At 41.3% G+C, this 21319-nt stretch overlaps 1 protein-coding gene across 5 annotated transcripts in view; it reads left to right on the top strand.

Moving 5' to 3' along the window:
- cep112 (centrosomal protein 112) overlaps positions 1–21319 on the top strand; it is a 408417-nt gene that overhangs the window by 335457 nt on the left and 51641 nt on the right. For all 5 annotated transcript variants that reach the window (XM_052032681.1, XM_052032683.1, XM_052032682.1 and 2 more), the window contains one exon: positions 14066–14215. In XM_052032681.1, the coding sequence (XP_051888641.1) occupies positions 14066–14215 (150 nt within the window). The remainder of the gene's footprint in view (positions 1–14065; positions 14216–21319) is intronic.

The raw sequence follows: 21319 nt of genomic DNA, 5'->3' as shown, positions 1-21319 counted from the left end.
TGCCTCACAGGTGGATAGGGTAGTTAAGAAAGCTTATGGGATGTTAGCATTCTTAAATTGTGGGATTGAGTTTAAGAGCCGCGAAGTAATGATGCAGCTTTACAAAACTCTGATTAGACCACACTTAGAGTACTGTGTCCAATTCTGGTTGCCTCATTATAGGAAGGATTTGGAGGCCTTGGAGAGGGTGCAGAGGAGATTTACCAGGATGCTGCCTGGATTAGAGAGTATGGATTATGAGGAGAGGCTAAAGGAGCTGGGGCTTTACTCATTGGAGAGGAGGAGGATGAGAGGAGACATGATAGAGGTGTACAAAATATTAAGAGGAATAGATAGAGTGGACAACCAGCGCCTTTTTCCCAGGGCACCAATGCTCAATACAAGAGGGCATGGATTTAAGGTAATGGGTGGCAAGTTCAAGGGAGATGTCAGAGGGAGGTTTTTCACCCAGAGAGTGGTTGGTTCATGGAATGCGCTGCCTGGAGTGGTGGTGGAGGCTGATACGTTGGTCAAGTTCAAGAGATTGTTAGATAAGCATATGGAGGAATTTGAAATAGAGGGATATGTGGGAGGAAGGGGTTAGATAGTCTTAGGTGAGGTTTAAAGGTCGGCACAACATGGTGGGCCGAAGGGCCTGTATTGTGTTGTATTTTTCTATGGTTCTGTGGTTTAAGAGTTTTGATAGAATGAACTAAAGAAAAGCAGTTTCCTCTAGTAGGAAGACAATGACGAGGGGTTGTTGAGAAGTTTGGATAAATCTATTGTGTTGAAACATGAAACTTGGACCCCTTTGCCACTGAGAAATGTTGAGGCAGTTGCCACTTCGTCCAAGCAGAAATCAGGTAAATGCTTGAAGCAGTAAGTGATCCAGGACAGTGGGATGGTAGGGGGAAACAAGGTCATATTTTGAATGCTCTAGCCAAAGCCCAACAAAAAGACATTGGACCAAATTAATGCATTCCATGCTTTAAGCAACTGTGGTAAATGTTTCAGACATCTTGGAAACATGGAAAATTGCAAATTATTTTTGTTTTTTCTTTCATATAGAAATTGCCATTCTAAGGCTGTGATGCTTCATATCTGTAGCCATTAGAGCAAAAGGAGAAGGTTTCCCAATGGCCTTGCCAAAGTTTCTTCCCAATGTCATACACCTGTAATTCAAGGCACATTCTTTCAGCTGTGGCTCACCATCAAAACACATATTACAGGACAATTCATTTGAGGCCACCCTCTACCCAAATATTTCACGTTTGGCCAAATAATATCCACAATTTAGAAGCTTTGCTTTGGAAGTCAACTTTATGGTACCAAAGTCAAGAATATTCAGCCAAATCTCTTAATAGCCGAAGTTCTATTTAGTTTGAATCTGTGACGGTTTTAAATTGATGATAAGATATGGTCCTCTGGAGATACTTCTCTCAACTCTCCGATGATGGATCTTTCTCCAGCACAGTGAGGAGAGGGAAACGGCCCATTCATGCTGTGGATTAAGTGGATATTTGGTGAATTCTTTGGTATTTCTTTCATCCAAAAATCATTTAAAAGATTGAATACAATATTGCATGAACATTTCATTAGGTTCCCACTCAATAGCTGATTTCACTCTTTTTGTCACAGACCGCTGCTTTTCTTTTCAAACTGGAGTAAATTTCAATTGAATAATAACAACATTTATGCCATGCCCTTAATATAGCACATTTAGAAACATAGAAAAACTACAGCACAATTCAGGCCCTTCAGCCCACAAAGCTGTGCCAAGCATGTCCCTATCCTAGAAATTACTAGGCTTACCCATAGCCCTCTTATTTTTCTCAGCTCAATGTACCTATCCAACAGTCTCTTAAAAGACCCTATCGTATCCGCCTCCACCACCATTGCTGGCAGCTCATTCCATGCACTCACCACTCTCTGAGTAAAAAACTTACCCCTGACATCTCCCCTATACCTACTCCCCAGCATCTTAAACCTATGTCCTCTTGTGGCCACCAATTCAGCCCTGGGGAAAAGCCTCTGACTATCTACCCAATCAATACCTCTCGTCATCTTATACACCTCTATCAGGTCCCCCCTCATCTTCCGTCGCTCCAAGGAGAAAAGGCCGAGTTCCCTCAACCTGCTTTCATAAGGCATGCTCTACATTCCAGGCAGCATCCTTGAAAATCTCCTCTGCACCCTCTCTATGGCTTCCACATCCTTCCTGTAGTGAGGCGACCAGAACTGAGCACAGTACTCCAAGTGGGGTCTGACCAGGGACCTATATAGCTGCAACAATACCTCTCGGCTCATAAATTCAATTCCCCGATTGGTGTAGGACAATACACCATATGCCTTCTTAACCACAGAGTTTGGCACTGTCCCTCAACTGGGGTGCATTCACCTCCAGGTTAAAGTATCAGGGTGACAAATCTCAGTAATAAATGATATCTCTACAACCCATTTAATAAAAACAAGGCATGTTTTAAGGCAAAGGAAATGGCTCAAATTTTGCAAGAAAACAGCAATGATCATCTTGCTAATACTTCAGTTTTTTTATGGACAGTTATAGAAATTGCCAATCCATAAATTTAGATTATGGTTTATCAAGCTTTGCTAAAACTCTTGATCCAGTGAGGGCAACAAATAGAGGGGGAGAGTTTATTCCAGGAACAAGGTCTAATAAGGCTTCATTTTGTGGGGTTTTAAATTGGTATCACTTAATCTGATTTCACATCAATACCTTCCCACGAGCAAGGCCCGTTTACGTTCTGAAACTTCACATCAGGAACAGTCATTTTAACTTTTAAGAGTCAGCAGGAAAACTGAGTTACAGACTATCACTGCAGTTCACTTTAATTCTATTTGTTATGAGGACAGACTTGCCCTTTGGAGTTGTAACAGCTTCATTCCAGAAATTCTGCTGAAATCCAAATGTTTACAATATTGGCATTTAACTTTCATACCCTACATTTTACATTGTAGAAATGTTAGAGTTTAGACCCTGATGACGAACTTAAAGCTGAAGAAAATGTGTTGCTTGGGGTGAATTAGTACTCACTAAAATGATAAAATAAGGACTTGCATTATTACAACGTCTTTTATGACCTCAGGACATCAGAGGGCACTTAAAAAACAATTACTTCTGAAGTGTAATAAACATTGCTATATGGAGGCAGATAAAGCAATTAATTTACACACAGAAAGATACTAATCATATTTTAATCAGAATCAGGTTTATTATCACTGACGTATGTCATGAAATTTGTTGTTTCGCGGCAGCAGTACAGTGCAAGACATAAAGACACAAAAATTACTGTAAGTTACAAAAATAAACAAATAGTGCAAAAGAGGAATAACAAGGTAGTCTTCGTGGACCATTCAGAAATCTGATGGCGGAGGGGAAGAATCTATTCCTGAAATGTTGAGTGTGGGTCTTCAGGCTCCTGTACCTCCTCCCCGATAGTAATAACGTGAAGAGGGCATGTCCTGGGTGGTGATGGTCCTTAATGATGGATGCCGCTTTTTTAAGGCACCACTTTTCTGAAGCGCCACCTCTCGATGGGGAGGGTTGTGCCCATGATGGAGCTGGCTGAGTCTACAACATTCTGCAGCCTCTTTCAATTCTGCACATTGGAGCCTCCTACTAGGCGGTGATGTAACCTGTCAGAATGTTCTCCACTGTACATCTGTAGAAATTTGCAAGAGGGTTGTCAAAGTCATTTTCTGTAGAGTTCCTACTTATGTATCAAGTGATCCAATGTGGAACCACAGGTCAAAACTTGGATGCACTCCTGTTGAGTTGATGATTAGACCACTTAAAATGGTTTACGTCTATGTGTATCTCCAAACTGCTGCATTGTTGTGTTCTAAAAGGATTTGGGCTCATGTACACAAAGTTTCCCATTGATTTGTAAGAAAGCATTTAACAAAATATCACAAAACAAGTTAGGTAACAAAATTGAAGCTCATGAAATAAGAGGGTTCTTGTCTAGGTTTGGATCAAATGGTGGTAAATGGTTGTTTTTCAGGCTGCAAAATAGTTGACACTGGTATTCCCCAAGGGTCAGTGTATGTGATAACTTGAACATTGACGTCCAAAGTAAAATTTGCTAATGATGCCAAGCTTGGGTGCAGCAAACAGGATGATACTGATCAACTGAAACAGGTCATGGATAGGCCAGTACAATGGACAGACAAGTAGCAGATGGAACTGAATACTGACTGAGGTCTTACATTTGGCAGAATGCTTAGGGAGAAGAGATGTGGAATTACCAGCATTATTGTAAAGATTATACAGGAACACAGTGACTGGTAGTCTTGTGTCCATAGATCTCTGAAGGTGAAATGATGTTTTGAGAATGTTAGTAAGGCATGTGGGGCCTTAAGCTTAATAAATAGACGTATTGAATACAAAAGCAGAGAAGTTATGCTTAACCATTATAAAGCTTTTGTTAGGCCACAATCAGAGTAATGCATCCAGATCCAGTCACCATACTTCAGAATGATGTGAAGACAGTCTTGAGGATGTCAAGGAAATTTACTTGAATAGTTTCAGGAATAAAGGGTTTCAGCTACAAAGTTACATTGGCAAAGCTGGAATTGTTCTTTCTGGAGCAAATGAGGCTGATGGGTCATTTGATAGAGGTGTAAAGATTATGACAGGTTTAGCTAATGTAAACAAAAATATAGTTGTCCCCATTGGCTAAGGGTAGAAGGAGAGGCAGATTAAGGTTTTGGTCAAGAGATACAGGGGATGTGAGGGAGAGCTTCCTTTCTGTGACAAGCAGTAACGACATAGAATTGCTGTGTAGTTAATGCAACAATTCTCAATGATTTCAAAAGAAATTGGATAGACACGGCGGAAATAAATTTGCACAGTTAACAGATAGATTGGTGGAAAGGAACTGACTAGATTCATCTACAAACAGCCAGCATGGGCATTTTGGGTGCCATAATAACTCTACAATGTGGAGGCCAAATAGTCTTGAATTGATGTGGTTCAGCTTTTTAGTTGCCTGAATATTTATAATTAATGATATTGCTAACGTATGTGATCAAATACATTCCAGTCATATATTTTTTCAATATCCTCTCAGCCACTCATTTCCATGTGCATTCCTTTGAGGATCTTAATGGTTGACAAGATGATGGGAAAAAAAAGAATAACAATTTTGAATACTGAAGAAGAATGACATTTTCTGTATACCTTCAACTGTACAAATGCAATAGAAATTCACAAAGGATTAAGTGACTAATATGACATTTTTTGCACATTCTTAATATTGCCATGAAAATCTGGAGCTTCAGAATTAATGTGTTTCTGCCTCAGCCTCTTGTATATCTCCTCCTTGGGCAATCCTTTGGGATCGAGGATGATTTGGTTCAACTCCAGTTCTTTGAGTTCTGAGACAATTGATGTAGGAACTGCAGACTCTTTCACAGATGAACGGGCAGATGGGAAGTTTGTGCGGGGGTGTGATCCTTCTGATATTTACAATAGGCTTCTCTGTGCTTCTGACACATGGACTCAAGGTTCTCAGTGCCATCCAGAATGCTCCTCCTCCACTGAACAGTCCAGGATTAGGATTCTCAGGAACCAGTGGCGATATTGTATTTTTCAAAGTGGTTTTGAGAACAACCTTGAATCATTTCCTCTGACCACTGAAAATCTCTTATTGAGACAGAGCTCAGAACAGAGTGTTTTGGGAATTTAGCATTTGGAATGTGAATAATGTGGCCTTCTCAATGGAGCTGACTGAGTATGATTATAGCCCCAGTGATTTTGAAGTAGGCCTAGGATAGGGTGCTGACTTTACTTCATTATCCTTCTAATGGATTTGGAGAACTTTGCTGAGATGGAATGTTTCTAGTCCCTCATGTTAGTCCAAACCTCAGAAATGTATTGGAGGACAGCGATCTTTGCTGCCAGGAAGACAGTTTTGTGCTGGGTTTGCAGTCTTAATCCTCAACAACTTTTACCTCAGTGATCCAAAGACTGTGCTGATGCACTTAAGATGATGCTAAATTTCACCATTGATGTCTGGTGTCACTTAGAGGTGGTTCCTGATATATCAGAAGTGGTTCACATTTTCCACAGTCTCTCTGAGAAACTTTATTGCAACAGGGAGCTGTTGTATAATGGGGGAAGTTGGTATAGGACTTTTGCCTTGCAGATGTTAAGGGTAAGATCATTTCTTTCAAATGCCTCAGTAAACAAGCCAACAATGGCTCAGTGCACGGTACATATGGCTATTGCCACTCCACAGTGTGAAGTTTCTGACTTGGAACGTCAGGACCCTCAATAGACATTGTCAGCAGCCACAGACCTGAAAGCCGCTCTGCCTTCATAGCTTGGGACTTGAATGCTGTAATATTGACTTGATGGGCAGGAGGTAACTGGCTTAAAGAACAAGGAGGTGCATTCACTTTCTTTTGGAGGGTCAAACCAGAAGAGAAGCACGGAGGAGGCTTTGCCATAAAGAATGAGCTGGTCTTGCATGGCAGCGATTTCCTCCGTGGACTTAGTGAATGCCTCATGATCCTTCAGCTCAATCTAACATGGAGCCAAAATGTCACAGTCATCAGTGCATGCACTGCAACCCCAGAATTTATGCATGAGGCCAAGGTGGACTTCTACTCTGAACTTGAAAAAACCCTGGTCTGCATCTCAGAAGGAAACAAATTGATCCTTCAAAGTGACTTCAGTAGGAAAAATTGCAAACCCCTGGTAATGCTTGATTTGGCAAGGAGAGAGTAACTCCATTGGGGTAGTCTCCTGACAAAATGCCTGAAGCACAGTCTTGTCATAACCAACACCCTGCTTTGTCAAAGAGACGTGCACAAGACCTCATGGTAACACCCTAGTCCAGCTATTGGCACCTGTTAGATTGGACAAGGGACCACAAGGGTGACTGTATCTCCCGTGCCACCACATGACTGGTCACTGTTGGACTGATCACCACCCAATCTGACTGTTACTTTCATCAACCTGGCCCCAAACAACAGCATCAACAAAAATATTGCTACAGGAAAGTGTATGTATTGGTATTGGTATTGGTTTATTATTGTCACTTGTACCGAGGTACAGTGAAAAGCTTGTCTTACAAACTGATCGTACAGGTCAATTCATTACACAGTGCAGTTACATTGAGTTAGTACAGAGTGCATTGATGTAGTACAGGTAAAAAACAATAACAGTAGAGTAAAGTGTCACAGCTACAGAGAAAGTGCAGTACAATAAGGTGCAAGGCCATAACAAGGTAGATCGTGAGGTCATAGTCCATCACATTGTATAAGGGAACTGTTCAATAGTCTTATCACCGTGGGGTAGAAGCTATCCTTAAGTCTGGTGGTACGTGCCCTCAGGCTCCTGTATCTTCTACCCGATGGAAGAGGAGAGAAGAGAGAATGGCCCGGGTGGGTGGGGTCTTTGATTATGCTGGCTGCTTCACCAAGACAACGAGAGGTAAAGACAGAGTCCAAGGAGAGGAGGTTGGCGTCTGTGATGCGCTGGGCTGTGTCCACAACTCTCTGCAGCTTCTTGCAGTCTTGCAGTCTTGGGCAGAGCAGTTGCCATACCAAGCTGTGATACATCCAGATAGGATGCTTTCTATGGTGCATCGGTAAAAGTTGGTGAGAGTCAAAGGGGACAAACCAAATTTCGCTGGTGAGCTTTCTTGGCTGTGGCATCTTCGTGATTTAACTGTCTGAAGGACTCACAAAGAAAGGTCCTCGCAGACAACCTATTAGCTCCCACCAGCAGGATGGTCTAGTATATGGACTGCCTTGCAGTCCACCAGAATTAGCACTTGTGAAGAGATTCTTAGCTTCTCTACCAAGAAGAACCAGGACTGTTTTGATAAGTATCATCAGGAGATCCAGGAGCTAACTGCCCACAAATACAAAGCTTTCCTGGATTGAGAACTGCACCATGCCTCATGGGAAAAGAAGCAGCACCACAGACACCTGAAGGCCAAGGTCCAACAGAAAACCTGCATCCTAAATATTAGGTGGTGGGTGGAAAGAGTGCAGAAGGCCCAGCAACTCTTGAATTTAATTGTTCTCTGCAACCTTGGTTTTAAATTCCTGCTCCATGTGGTTAAGATGGATTTGTACAATCACATTGTTTTACATGCCCTCCTGACGTACTAGATGAATTTGAGTTTGTGGATGAGGTTATTGTTTCCACAAGTAGTGAGTGAGGCAGGAGGCAAATTAGTTTACTTTTGAGACCAAGTGTGGATGATTCAAATGACACTCTACTCTGACTGCCAACAAAGAGTTTTTACAAAAAAGGTTTTATTTCAATGCTCTGAATTTATATTCACAGCAAAAGTGTTGCTTCCAAGAGTAGACCAAGTCTTCCCAGGTAGATGCATGCTATGAATGAGCTGCATTGCCTCAGAAATAATAATAATTATGCTGTAATATCAGTATAATGTAACAGAGGCTCTAGGAATGCCTACCACCCAGTCCTTGTCCACTTCTACAAATGCAATAAATACAACAACCTTCCGTTATATTCAGGCTAAGACTAATCATTCAGTGTATTTGTACATGAAGATAATTTCAGGGAAGTAAAGCAAAAGCACTGGATGCAGCCAACCACACATTGTTTGAAACATACGGATATCAGAATCAGATTTATTATCACTGACATATGACATGAGATTGCAGCAGCAGTACAGTGCAAAGATATAAAAATCTATAAATCACATAAGTAGATAGATAGATAGCGCATTAAAAAGGAATAACGAAGTAGTGTTCATGGGTTCAGGGATCATTCAGAAATCTGATGACGGAGGGGAAGAAGCTCTTCCTGAAATGTTGAGTATGGGTCTTCAAGCTCGTGTACCTCCTCTCTGATGGTAGTAACGTGAAGAGGGCATGTCCCAGATGGTGAGGGTCGAGGGAAATGATGGATGTCGCCTGCCTCTTGAAGATGTCCTCGATGAAGGGGAGGGTTGTGCCCATGACAGAGCTGGCTGAGTCTACAGCCCTCTGCAGCCTCTTGTGATCCTGTGTGTTGGAGCCTCCATACCAGGCTGTGATGCAACCAGTCAGAATGCTCACCACCATACATTTCTAGAAATTTATAAGTGTCTTTGGTGACATACCAAATCTCCTCAAACTCCCAAGTAAAGCTGCTGGTGTGCTTTTTTCGTGATTGCATCAATGTGTTGGGCCCAGGACAGATACTCTGAGATGTTGACATCCAGGAACTTGAAGTTGCTCATCCTTTCCACCACTGACCCCTCAATGAAGATTGGTGTGTGTTCTCCTGACCTCCCCTTCTTGAAGTCCACAATCAGTTCCTTGGTCATGCTGATGTTGAGTGTGAGGTTGTTGTTGTGACACCTGTACGCCTCCTCATTGCCATCTGAGATTCTATCAACAATAGTGGTGTCATCGGCGAATTTATAGATGACATTTGAGCTGTGCTTAGCCACACAGTCATGAGTGTAGAGAGTAGAGCAGTGGGCTAAGCACGCATCCTTGAGGTGTGCCTGTGTTAATTGTCAGCGAGGAGGAGACGTTACTACCGATCTGCACTGGCTATAGTCTCCCCATAAGGAAGTCGAGGGTCCAGTTGCAGAGGGAGATACAGAGGCCCAGCTTTTGAAGCTTGGTTATTAATACTGAGTGGATGATGGTGCTGAACGCTGAGCTGTAATTGATAAACAGCAGCGTGATGTATGTCTTGTGGTTGTCTAGGTGCTCCAAAGCCAAGTGGAGAATCAGTGAGAGTGCGTCTGCTGTAGACCTGTTATGGCGGTAGGCAAATTGCAGTGGGTCCAGGTCCTTGCTCAGGCAGGAGTTAATTCTAGCCATGACCAACCTCTTGACGCACTTCATCATAGTAGACGTGAGTGCTGCCGGGCAATAGTCATTGATGCAGTTCACCCTGCTGTTCTTGAACCTGCCAGCTGTTTCAGCTCTCAAAGACTTTGCTTCTGAATTCACTGGACATACAATATCTATAAAAAAAATCAAATAATTAATACATAAACCATACTTTAAGAACAAAATGTAATCACCTAGGAACACTTTTAAACAATCAAAAATATTAAATCGTTCAAGCAGTTAATTGTGGCAAAATAGTAAAATAGTCCAATTATTGATTATTTTACAATAGCTTTTTCCAGAATATAGATTTGCCTCAGTGCCCAGGATGTTAAAAATGCTCACCATTTCTAGCACTTGAGACAATATTTGAACATTGGTCTTCTGATAGCTCACTTGCCTTTAGCACAAAGGAAAATGAGTCATCAAAAGCCTGCTGGCACATCTTTCCCACTTAAGTGGTGGAAAGAGCTACAATGTCAACTGACCTTTGAGAAGGATCTGTACATAAATGAGCTTGATTAAGAAACCAAGTCTTAATGTTTAATTTGAGTCTACAAATAAATGACTTATGGGCTAGAACTTGGTACAAATTGCCTGAAGTATGTAAATAATACGGCTTTAATCTTCTGCAGATCTGCCAATGCTGGTGGCTACCGCCCTAATCTAAATGGTGATTTGGTAACATAGCCACAAAACAGCTGAAGAAATCTTTGATATCCAGCTTTGCTAGCTGTTAGAGCTGTCAAGGACTTTGCTTCTGAATTCTCTGGACATTCAATACCTATTAAAAATCAAATAAATAATAAAAACATTAAATATATAAAACACAAAATTTAATCACCAAAGAACACTTTTAAACAATCAAAAATATTAAATGAAGTTCAAGTAGTTAATAGAAATGTATAAATTACCTTTAACTTGCGATTATCCTTCATAATGTTTCATTTCCATTCAAATGAATGGGCTCACTGTTCTTGCCCCGGGTCTAATCTGGCGCAGGTTTAGCACTGGGGAGTTCGGTAAGGTCATGCTCTATTGCTGGGATCCATGAGAACTTAACCAGCAGCTTCAGGACTCACAAGTCCGGAACTTGTTGACGTTTATGGAGGATAAATACTGGTAGTTTGGTGTAGAACTGCCTGTGTTTTCCAGCAAATTCTGCCCATTGCCTTTATGGAATTACCAATTTCATTTAGAACAAAGCTACTTTATCTTGCTGACTTACTTTTTAAAAACTTGACTGCTTCTGTGGAGACAGCGAAGCTTCTAGAAAGTGTGGGTATTTTCTGGATCAATTGGACACCGGCCACTTTCTCAATCATAAAAAAAGAACACGTCATGACTGATTGTTATTATTATTTGAATTTGTAGAAAAAGAAATACTGGGGGCTTAGGGTAGGAAGCTCTGTTTCCATTACAGAAGGATCTCAAATTGGCAATCTCAACCCTGTTGTTAGTGGGTGCACAACAAAATCATTCGTAATTTAGCACAAATTAGCATTGAAGCAGTACTTTTGCTTGGAGACAAAGAATGCAAAAATAATTAAGATGGAAAATGGTGCACTTTGGAAAGAGTAAAGGGAGTCGTGCTCTTTATCTGTATTTGACCTGACTTAAGACTACTGGTTTAGAACATAGAAAAGTGCAGCATGGGAACAGGCCCTTCAGCTCACCATGTCTGTACCAACCATGGTGCCAATCTAAACTAAGCCCATCTGCCTGCACTTGATCCACGTCCCTCTTTTCCCTGCCTGTTCATGTAAGGGTCTAAATGCCCCTTAAATGTTTCTGTTGTATCTTCTTTTACCACTTCCCCTGTCAGTGAGTTCCAGGAACTTACCGTTCTCTGAGTAAAGAAACACTTACCTCGCAAATCTCCTTTAAACTTTTCCCCTCCCCCCATGCCCTCTAGTATTTGATATTTCTACCCTCGGAAAAAGACTGTAATTATCTTCCCTGTTTATGCCTCACATAATTTTATATTGTCTGATGCTCCGGAGAAAACAATTCAAGTTTGTCCAACCTCTTCATATAGCTAATACTCTCCAATCCAGGCAACATCCTCTTCTGCGTCCTTTCCAAAGTCTACACATCCTTCCTTTAGTGTCGCAACCAGAACTGCACACAGTAGTCCAAATGTGGCCTTAATAAAGTTTTATACAGCTGCAACTTGACTTCCTGACTTTTATATTCAGGAATATGAAATATTTTGATGAAAGCAAGCATGCTGTATGCCTTTCTTACCACCCTATCCACTTGCGTTACCATTTTCAGGGAGCTATGGACTTACACCCCAAGATCCCTCTGTACAAGAATGCTCCTACCCTCCTAGGGTCCTGCCATTTATTGTACACTTTCCTCTTACATTTGACCTCCCAAAATGTGACACCTTACGTTTGTCTGAATAAATCTCTATCTGCCATTTCTCTGCCCAAATTTCTAACTGATCTATATCCCACTGTATCCTTTGATAAACTTTCTCATTATCCACAACTCTGCCAATTTTTGTATCATCTGCAAACTTACAGGACACCACTGGTCGCAGACCTTCTGTAAGCAAAACACCCCTCCACTAGATCGGACAGTTTGCCATTTTGTGGTATGACGATAAGAGAAACATTTGCACTGGTTTTCTTCAATGAAGTTGATGATATGGACTGTATTGAAAGATAAAATAAAATCAACATAGTTGTGTAAATACCACAGTTAAATTATACCACAGGGACATTTAAGAGACTCTTAGACACATGAATGATAGAAAAATAGGGGGCTATGTGGGAGGGAAGGGTTAAATAGATCTTAGAGCAGGATAAAATGTTGGCACAACAATATGGGCCGAAGGTCCTGTACTGTGCTGTAGTGTTCTATGTTCTAAAATGATGCAGAACCATGATATAATTATATTAAACGTCCTTCCACTTCTTCTTAGGTGGTACCTTGTGATCAAGGATGGCTTGTTTACACTCCTTTTCTATTTGTTCTGTGTGGCTCAATGTGTGACCTGTAGATTTTGCCGTAGGTAGAGCTGAACGTGGTGGGCAGTGTGGGCAGGTGGATAGTTTGTGAGGGAGTGCGCTCCTTCTGCCATTTACACCAGGGCTTTTGTGTGCTCCAAAACGCATGAATGCAAGGTTATCAACACCATCCTAAATGCTCCATCTCCACTTTGAACAATCTTAGGCCAATTATTCCCAGGAGTCATTTGAGAAGTTGTAATCTTTCAGTGAATTTTGAGGACACCCCCAAACTTTTTCCTTTGTCCACCTGGTACTCTCTTCCCATGATAGAACTTGGAATAGACTGTTTCAGGTGCATAGTGTTAAACATGCAAACAACATGGCTTGCCCAGTAAAGGCAATTGGGTGTCACACTGCCTCAATACTGTCCTGGGAGAAAATGATGACATTGGCTCACTTATCCTGCCAATGGATTTGAAGGATTTTGTGAAGGCAGCATTGATGGTATCCTTAAGGTATCTGCTATGGGTAGTCGAGTCTCAAAGGCAAGGATGACCACCGTATGGTAAGCCATGGGTTTTATGCCAAATTTGACATCTTGATCTTCAAACGGCCTTTTCTTCATAATGCCAGTGTTCTTGTAATTAACTGGAGAAAGGAACTTATCATCTTTTATCCTTAGAATTTTGTCATATTTTTATGCAGTTGGACTAGCCAAATTTCTCTTTCAATCAAGGCAAGTACAAGTATAGAAGAACAGCAGAAAATTCAGGCGATAGTCTGTAGACCAGGCAGCAAAGAATTAGCATTTCAGATCAATCACAGTTCTGATGAAGGGTCATCTGAGCTGAAGTGACATGTCTGTTTCTCTCTCCGCAGATGCTGCCTGAACTGCAGAGTACCTCTTGTATTTTCTGGTTTTATTACAGATTTCCAGCACCTGCAGTTTTTTTTCCCTTTTTAAGTAAAAGTCTCGGGTTAGTTTATACACCTGTAGGAACATCTATACTGTTTTGAGACAACTTCATAAATTATACCTGTTAACCTAAGGAACACCACAAAAGAAGAAAAGTGTGGCAGTATGTTTGTTTTTATCTGCTGCTCCGCAGACTAAATTCCATGACAATTAAAGATCCTGAGAAAAGTTGAAATTTCCCTGCATTTGGCAGCTGATAAATAGTTTCAAATGTTTTCACAGTTATTATCATACTTCAAAGCTTTTCCAGAACTAAGAAAAATAGTCATGTTTAAGCAACCAGGGCTTTCAGCTATTGTTTTCTTTGCAGACTATCGCTGAACTTCAGACTACGATTACGTCCTTGCGGGAAGAGAGCAGTCAAGAGCAGCTGGCTGCAGAGAGGCAGCTTCAAGAAGCTGTGGGAAGATTTGAAGATGAGAGGAGGCTGTTGATTAGAGATAATGATAGAGATATCAAGGTAATCAAGAGAACTTTTGACACCCTGTGCTTCTCTTAAGTTGTAAATGTTGATTGGAGTACCATCTTATCTGATTGTGGTATCGGAGCATAACAACATTTATGCATGCAGCCAGGCAGTTTCTGATTCATGGTGTCAGCTAGATTTGCCATGAATCAGATTGATTATCATTGACATATTATGTGAAATTTGTTGTTTTGCGGCAGTACAGTGCAAGGACATAAACATCTATAACTTACAAAAATAAATAAATAGTTCAAAGAAAAAAGGAATAACGAGGTCCATGGGTTATCTGGTGGCGGAGGGGAAGAAGCTGTTCCTGAATCATTGAGTGTGAGTCTTTGGGCTCCTGTACCTCCTCCCTGATGGTAGTAACAAGATGAGAGCATGTCCTGGATGGTGAGAGTCCTTAATGATGGATGCCGCCTTCTTGAGGCACTGCCTCTTGAAGATGTCCTCGACAGTGGGGAGGGTTGTGCCCGTGATGGAGCTGGCTGAGACTACAGCCTCTTGCAATCCTGTGCATAGGAGACTCCATACTAGGCTGTGATGCAACCAATCAGAATGCTCTCCACTGTACATCTATAGAAATTTGCAAGAGTCTTTGGTGACGTACCAAATCCCCTCAACTCCAAATGAAGTAGAGCCACTGGCATGCCCTCTTCATGATTGCATCAGTGTGTTGGGCCTAGGATAGATCCTCCGAGATGTTGATGCCCAGGAACTTGAAGCTGCTCACCCTTTCCACCGCTGACCCCTCAATGAGGACTAATGTGTGTTCTCCCGACTTCCCCTTCCTGAAGTACACAATTAATTCCTTGGTCTTGCTGACGTTGAGTGCGAGGTTGTTGTTGCGACACCACTCAACCAGCCGATCTATCTCACTCCTATATGCCTCCTCATTGCCACCCGAGATTCTACCAACGACAGTAGTGTCATCAGTGAATTTATAGCTGTGTTTAGCCACACAGTGATGAGACATTCAACTATCGTTTAGCTCTACTTCCTTTTGATTGTTTGTTCCTGCCAACTGCATCTCACTTGCACGCAGAATCTGTTTCAGTGTATCCAAAGGACCATCGCTTATCCAGCTCTTCACTAGCTGTATGCTTCCCCAAGAACAAAGGAAAAATCTTGCATTTTCATAATCTTTCGCAAGGTCTCCTCAAGGTCTCCCAAAGTGCTTTACAGCCAACTAGTTAGTGATCATTTGGGTATAAAATTAAAACTTGACCAATTCTAATTCAAACTTAGCACAAGTATTTATAATTTTATTGATACCTGATCCAAACCCGGGGACTCCTGTCAGGCTGAGGTCAGGAAGACAGATCCCAAATAAAGTACAGAGAATGCATAACCTACGCCTGAGGAGTTATCAATATTCTTTGATGCACAGTCCAAAATAGACAAGTGTAGTCATGGCCTGCCAGGTTAGTTTTGAATATTCAGACTCTGCATTGAAGTATATTTGAAGCATTATCACTGCTGTGAGCCAGTGTATAATGTCCAGGTAATAGGTTCTGGTGTTTTTCTTTGAGAGTTTAATTTTGGTCTCTGTTCTAGATAAACAGCCCTGCTCTCTTCGGATAATGTCCTGGGATTGCTTGCTTCCTACCTGGGACAGTGGGGAGTTCAGTGTAACATCTCATCCAAAAGGTGACATCTATGTAATGTAGCATCCCCTCAGTATTTCTTTAGATTGTCAACCTAGGTTTTGTGCTTAAATTGTTGGCGTGGTACTTAATCCCACAATTCCTGGCTCAGAGTTCCACATAGTGAAGCATAGGTGGTAACTAATAAAATAAATCTTTCACATTAATTGTAATATGAGCAATTTCAGAGCAACTTTTCTCAGTAGGCAGTTTATGGGGCAGTGAGTAACTGAGCCAGAATCTAGGAAGGTTTAACCTCCAGCACCAAGTGGGTTATGCTGACCTTAGAGTGGTAGCAAAGCTGTTGTAATTCTCCCTCAGCACTTCTCAGTGAAGGTGGAGGAGACAAGATTTCCCAGGTGGTTAGAGTGACCACCATTGAAATATGGGCTTCAAAAGTGAAGTTAGATTCAGGGATGCTGCCAGCTCCCGAGGGAACCAACTCCCAGCACCTTCAGGAAACGATAGAAGAAAATGCCAGGGGGCAGAGGTGACTGTAGTTGCCATTACTAAGGAGAAAGTGCTGAAGAAGCTGAAAGGCCCAAAGGTGGATAAATCACGCGGACCAGATGGAGTACACCCCAGGGTTCTGAAAGCGGTAGTTGAAGAGATTGTGGAGGCATTAGTAGTGATCTTTCAAGAATCACTGGAGTTAGGGAAGGTCCCAGAGGACTGGAAAATCACAAATATAACACATATGTTTAAGAAGGGAGGGAGGCAAAAGCCAGGAAATTATAGGCTGGTTAGCCTGACCTCAGTGGTTGGTAGGATTTTAGAGTCCTTTATTAAGGATGAAATTTCAGAGTACTTGGAAGTATATGATAAAATAGGGCAAAGTCAGCACGGCTTCATTAAGGGGAGATCTTGCCTGACAAATCTGTTAGAATTCTCTGAGGAGGTAACAAGCAGGTTAGGCAAAGGAGAGTCAGTGGATGTTATTTACTTGGATTTTCAGAAGGCTTTTGACAACATGCTGCACACGAGGCTGCCAAACAAGATAACAGCTCATGATGTTAGAGGCAAGTTACTAGCATGGATAGAAGATTGGCTGACTGGCAGAAGGCAGAGAGTAGGGATAAAAGAATGCTTTTCAGGATGGCTGCTGGTGACTAATGGGTTCCACAGGGTCAGTGTTGGAACCACAACTTTTCACTTCATAAGTTAATGATCTGGATGAAGGAACTGATGGGATTATGGCCAAGTATGCAGACGATACAAAGATAGGTGGAGGGACAGGTAGTGTTGCAAAGGCAGGGAGTCTGCAGAAGGACTTGGACAGGTTAGGAGAGTGGGCAAAGAAGTGGCAGATGGAATACAGCGTAGGGAAGTACAAGATTATGAATAAAGGTGGAGACTATTTTCTAAATGGGGAGAGAATTCAGAAATCGGAGGTGCAAAGGGACTTGGGAGTCCTAGTGCAGGATTCTCTTAAGGTTCACTTGCAGGTTGAGTTGGTAGTAAGGAAGGCAAATGCAATGTTTGCATTCATTTCAAGAAGACTAGAATATAAAAGCAAGGATTTTCTGTTAAGACTTAATAAGGCGTTCGTCAGAACGCATTTGGAATATTGTGAGCAATTTTGAGCCCCGATACTAAGGAAACGTGCTGGTCCTGAGAGGGTCCAGAGGAAGTTCTCAAGAATGATCCCAGGAATGAAAAGCTTAACGTATGAGGAGTGTTTGATGGCTCTGGGCCTGTACTCAATAGAGTTCAGAGAGGGGATTTCATTGAAACCTACCGAATACTGAAGGGCCTGGATAGAGTGGACATGGAGGGGATGTTTCCATTAGTAGCAGAGTCCAGGATCCAAGGCACAGCCTCAGAATAAAGGGACATCCCTTTAGAACTCAGTTGAGGAGGAATTTCTTCAGCCAGAGGGTGGTGAATCAGTGGAATTCGTTGCCACAGAGGGCTGTGGAGGCCAAGTCATTGAGTGTATTTAAGGCAGGGATTGACAGGTTATTGATTGGTTAGGGGGTTAAGGGTTACAGGGAGAAGGTGGGAGAATGGGGTTGAGTAAAAAGGAATCAGCCATGATTGAATAGCGGAGCAGACAATGGGCTGAATGGCCTAATTCTGCTCCTATATCTTATAGTCTTATTATGGTCTAAAATGGGGGTAAATTAAAAACTATTTTGTAGTCGTGGAGCTTTGTAGCTAATAGATTTGTACATGTTGTAGCTTGAGATCTATTAGATGTTGTAGAGATATAAAAAGGACACCACATCTGAGGAATGTTGTTATATGCAGAAAGTAAACATTGATTTCAGGTCATAGGTTACAATGGTTAACATACTTCAAAAATTATTGCCGACAGAAAATGCTGGAAAGGCTGAGTAGCTATCTGTGGAAGGAGAAACAGAGTTAATATACAGGTGTAGGACCCTTCGTCAAAACTGGGAACGAGAGAAAATAAGTTTGTTTCAAGTTTCCTCCTTTCCTGGTTCTGATGAAGGGTCTTTGACATGAAATATTATCTCTTTACACAAATACTTCCTGACCTTCTGAGTGATTCCAACATTCTCTGTTTTTGTTTCAGACTTCTGGCATCTGCAGTTTTTTGATTTTAAAAAAAGACTCTGTGTTGGATGTAAAGGATCAAGGTCATGACAGGTTCTCTGTTAAAATGTCTCACCATTATTTTGGTGTTAATCTGAATTCATAGCATTCAGTGTTTCATTATTATTATTTTAAGACACTAAACATAATGAATAATCACTTCACCTAATGTCTTTAAATTTGGTTGTGGGAGAGTAACAATCCCGCCAACATATTATGTGACCTTCGAGCATTACAGATCACCTTGAAACAATTCTGAGAGAATACTAAGAAGAGCAGATTATTCAGAGCAAGGTAGTCAAAATATGAATGACAATGTGATGATAGCGTCTGTTCAATAAGATAATTGTATCTCTCTCCAACAATTAAAGGATGTTACAATTTGTTCTCTGAAAAAATTAGGTGAGAAATTGTATGTTGTGTTAGAGGGGATTAGCATACCGTGGGAAAGTACACATAGTATTGAGCTGCCTAAATAAAGTATATCATGGAAATCTGGCAATGATTCTCCAAATTCATTAACTGTATTTCTGTTGACATCCATCTCTTATAACAGCACAAGAGTTGCAAAGATTTATAATCATTTTTGCCATTGTGTGATTGTTTGACTGTTCACCTTGTTCCTCCAGATACGGAAGGATTGCTGGAAATGCTGTGTCCACGGCAACCATCAGCTCCCTCCTTTCTTCCCGAGCCCCGGATAATTTAAAAGGCTCCCAAAAATCGGAGAACAGAACCAGATTTAACTATTACAGTTACTGACCCACCTCACTGGCCAGCTCCAGACTAGACACAGTAAACGGGACATAGTCATATTCAGGTTAAGGATGGGTTTAAAGTTTTTACCAATTTAACCCCTGGCCTTGTTCACTTTGACTTTCATGGGTTATGAATGCTACGATTACCTTCTTTGGGGAATAAAATAATTTAAAAAATTACCTTCCCCATTGTCGCCAAATCCACAGGCCAAGAGAACCCATTGAAACGAATGGGATCTCCAATCCTGCACAATGTCTGATAGCATAGGATCAGAGTGGCAATGATGCAAAACTATCTGTCCCTCTTAATGTCTCAGACATACAGCGGAGTCATTGGCATGGCTGAATGCTAGTTGTTTTCTTCAGAACAGCCAGGAAGACGTGCCTCAATTTTTGATTTTAGGCAACGTAGTCTCAACCATTTAATCTTTATAAAATGCATACATTTATTTATTGTGCCTACAATGTAATAATGTAGCACAAGTTTGGTACGGTTATCCTGCAGTATTCCTTTACTGGGGATTTAATGCCAAGCTTTGTCTCCTCTAGATCGTTTAAAAATTCTGCACTGACTCTTTTTTCCACCATTTCTCATCAGTTGTCACCTTTTATGTTTGCTTCTTTAAATCTTTCTGTGTGTCTTTCCATTGCAGTTATATGTTAGAGCTCGACAGAACACCATGTTTCCACTTGAGATCTGTTGGAAAGTTTTTTTAGAAATGAGTGAAATGCTGCATCACAAGTTAGTGGGTTTGCCCAGGGAATCATTTCTTGATGTTAGCTGACCCAACAGGAAAAGTTCCTCCTCAAAGGACAAGAAACCCTTATAAAGGGTACAGTGGAGATCTGCCAAATTGTTACCAGTGATGAACGACTTCAGTTATGAGCAGAGAATGAAAATCAAAATAAGAGGGCGCAGAGCTGACATGACTTTTCTCTCAAAGAGCCAACACAGACAGAAACGGGCACTGGAAAGTGCAAGTGTGTGGCAGTTAAAGTAGTGGGTGGGACAAGTAGAGCCACAACCTTGGCTGTTGTTTATGTGGAGTTTGCATGGTCTCCCTGTGACCACATGGGTGTCCTCTGGATGCTCCAATTTCCACCCATACCATATCTGTAAATTGCCCCTACTGTGTAGGTGAATGGTAGAATCCAGATGGAGTCAGTGGGAATGTGGGGCGAGTACGTTACAGAGAAACATCTGCTGAGCAGAGAGGCTTCCTGTCTATTCTGTCATTCAGTGGCCTGGTTTATGTGGTAAATAAATAAATTTCCCTACAATTCAGTAAATCTCACTAGTCTATTCAGACCTGGAAGACCTGAGATTAATCCTAGAAAGGTGCCTGTGCATAAATTGTTGAAGGATGCAGTACATTATGGATCCGCAGCCTGGGCTAATTCTAAAACATTAAGCTCATCATTTTGGAGAAAATTATACCATAAAAATAGTTTTGAGTTTGTCATTTAAGGAACTGCAGCCAAGGCCTAATTGGGAGGTCACAAGCTCTAGCCTGAGGCTTCCTGTCACTCCCAGCAGAGATTAAAAGAGAACATACTTAAAAGTTCTCAGCAGGCCTATTAGCGTCTGTAAAGATAAAATGTTTTGGGTGTGACCTTTCATCAAAATTGGGAATTGAAAGATAACCAAGACTTTAAATACAATTCTTGAGAAAAAGGTAAAAAGCAAAAACAAAAATTGTGGAGAATATTTCAAATGCAGAGAAGTTAACTCCCTTCACTTGGTTTGTTCTGATGAATCTCACCCATTCCTGATCAAGCTAGTGTTGTATACCAGGCATTGATGAGAAGCTGCATCTCCAGAAGGATAAGGTACAAATCCTCTGAATTTCTATTCAATGATTATACTTCCCGTTGATGGTAATAATAATCATTATCATTTTATCTCCTGGAGTTAAACAACAATTATTTCAGATGTTAAGCAATGAATATTATCCTATTCTTATGGACTGTGGACTGACTCACCATGGTAGGACAAGCTCACATCTATGGCTCCAATCAGTGCCCACTCAACAGAACTTCTTCAAGGGAAGATTTACGTGGGTGTTTCAGAATCAGTGGCTCCTAAATAGTTATACCATAGTTTCTGAAGACACTTTCAGTCAAGTGAGTGCTTG

Source organism: Pristis pectinata, chromosome 18 (assembly GCF_009764475.1).
Source record: "Pristis pectinata isolate sPriPec2 chromosome 18, sPriPec2.1.pri, whole genome shotgun sequence".
Lineage (NCBI taxonomy): Eukaryota > Metazoa > Chordata > Chondrichthyes > Rhinopristiformes > Pristidae > Pristis > Pristis pectinata.
The sequence above is the reverse complement of the archived record's forward strand: the minus strand, read 5'-3'. Positions and strand labels throughout refer to the sequence as shown.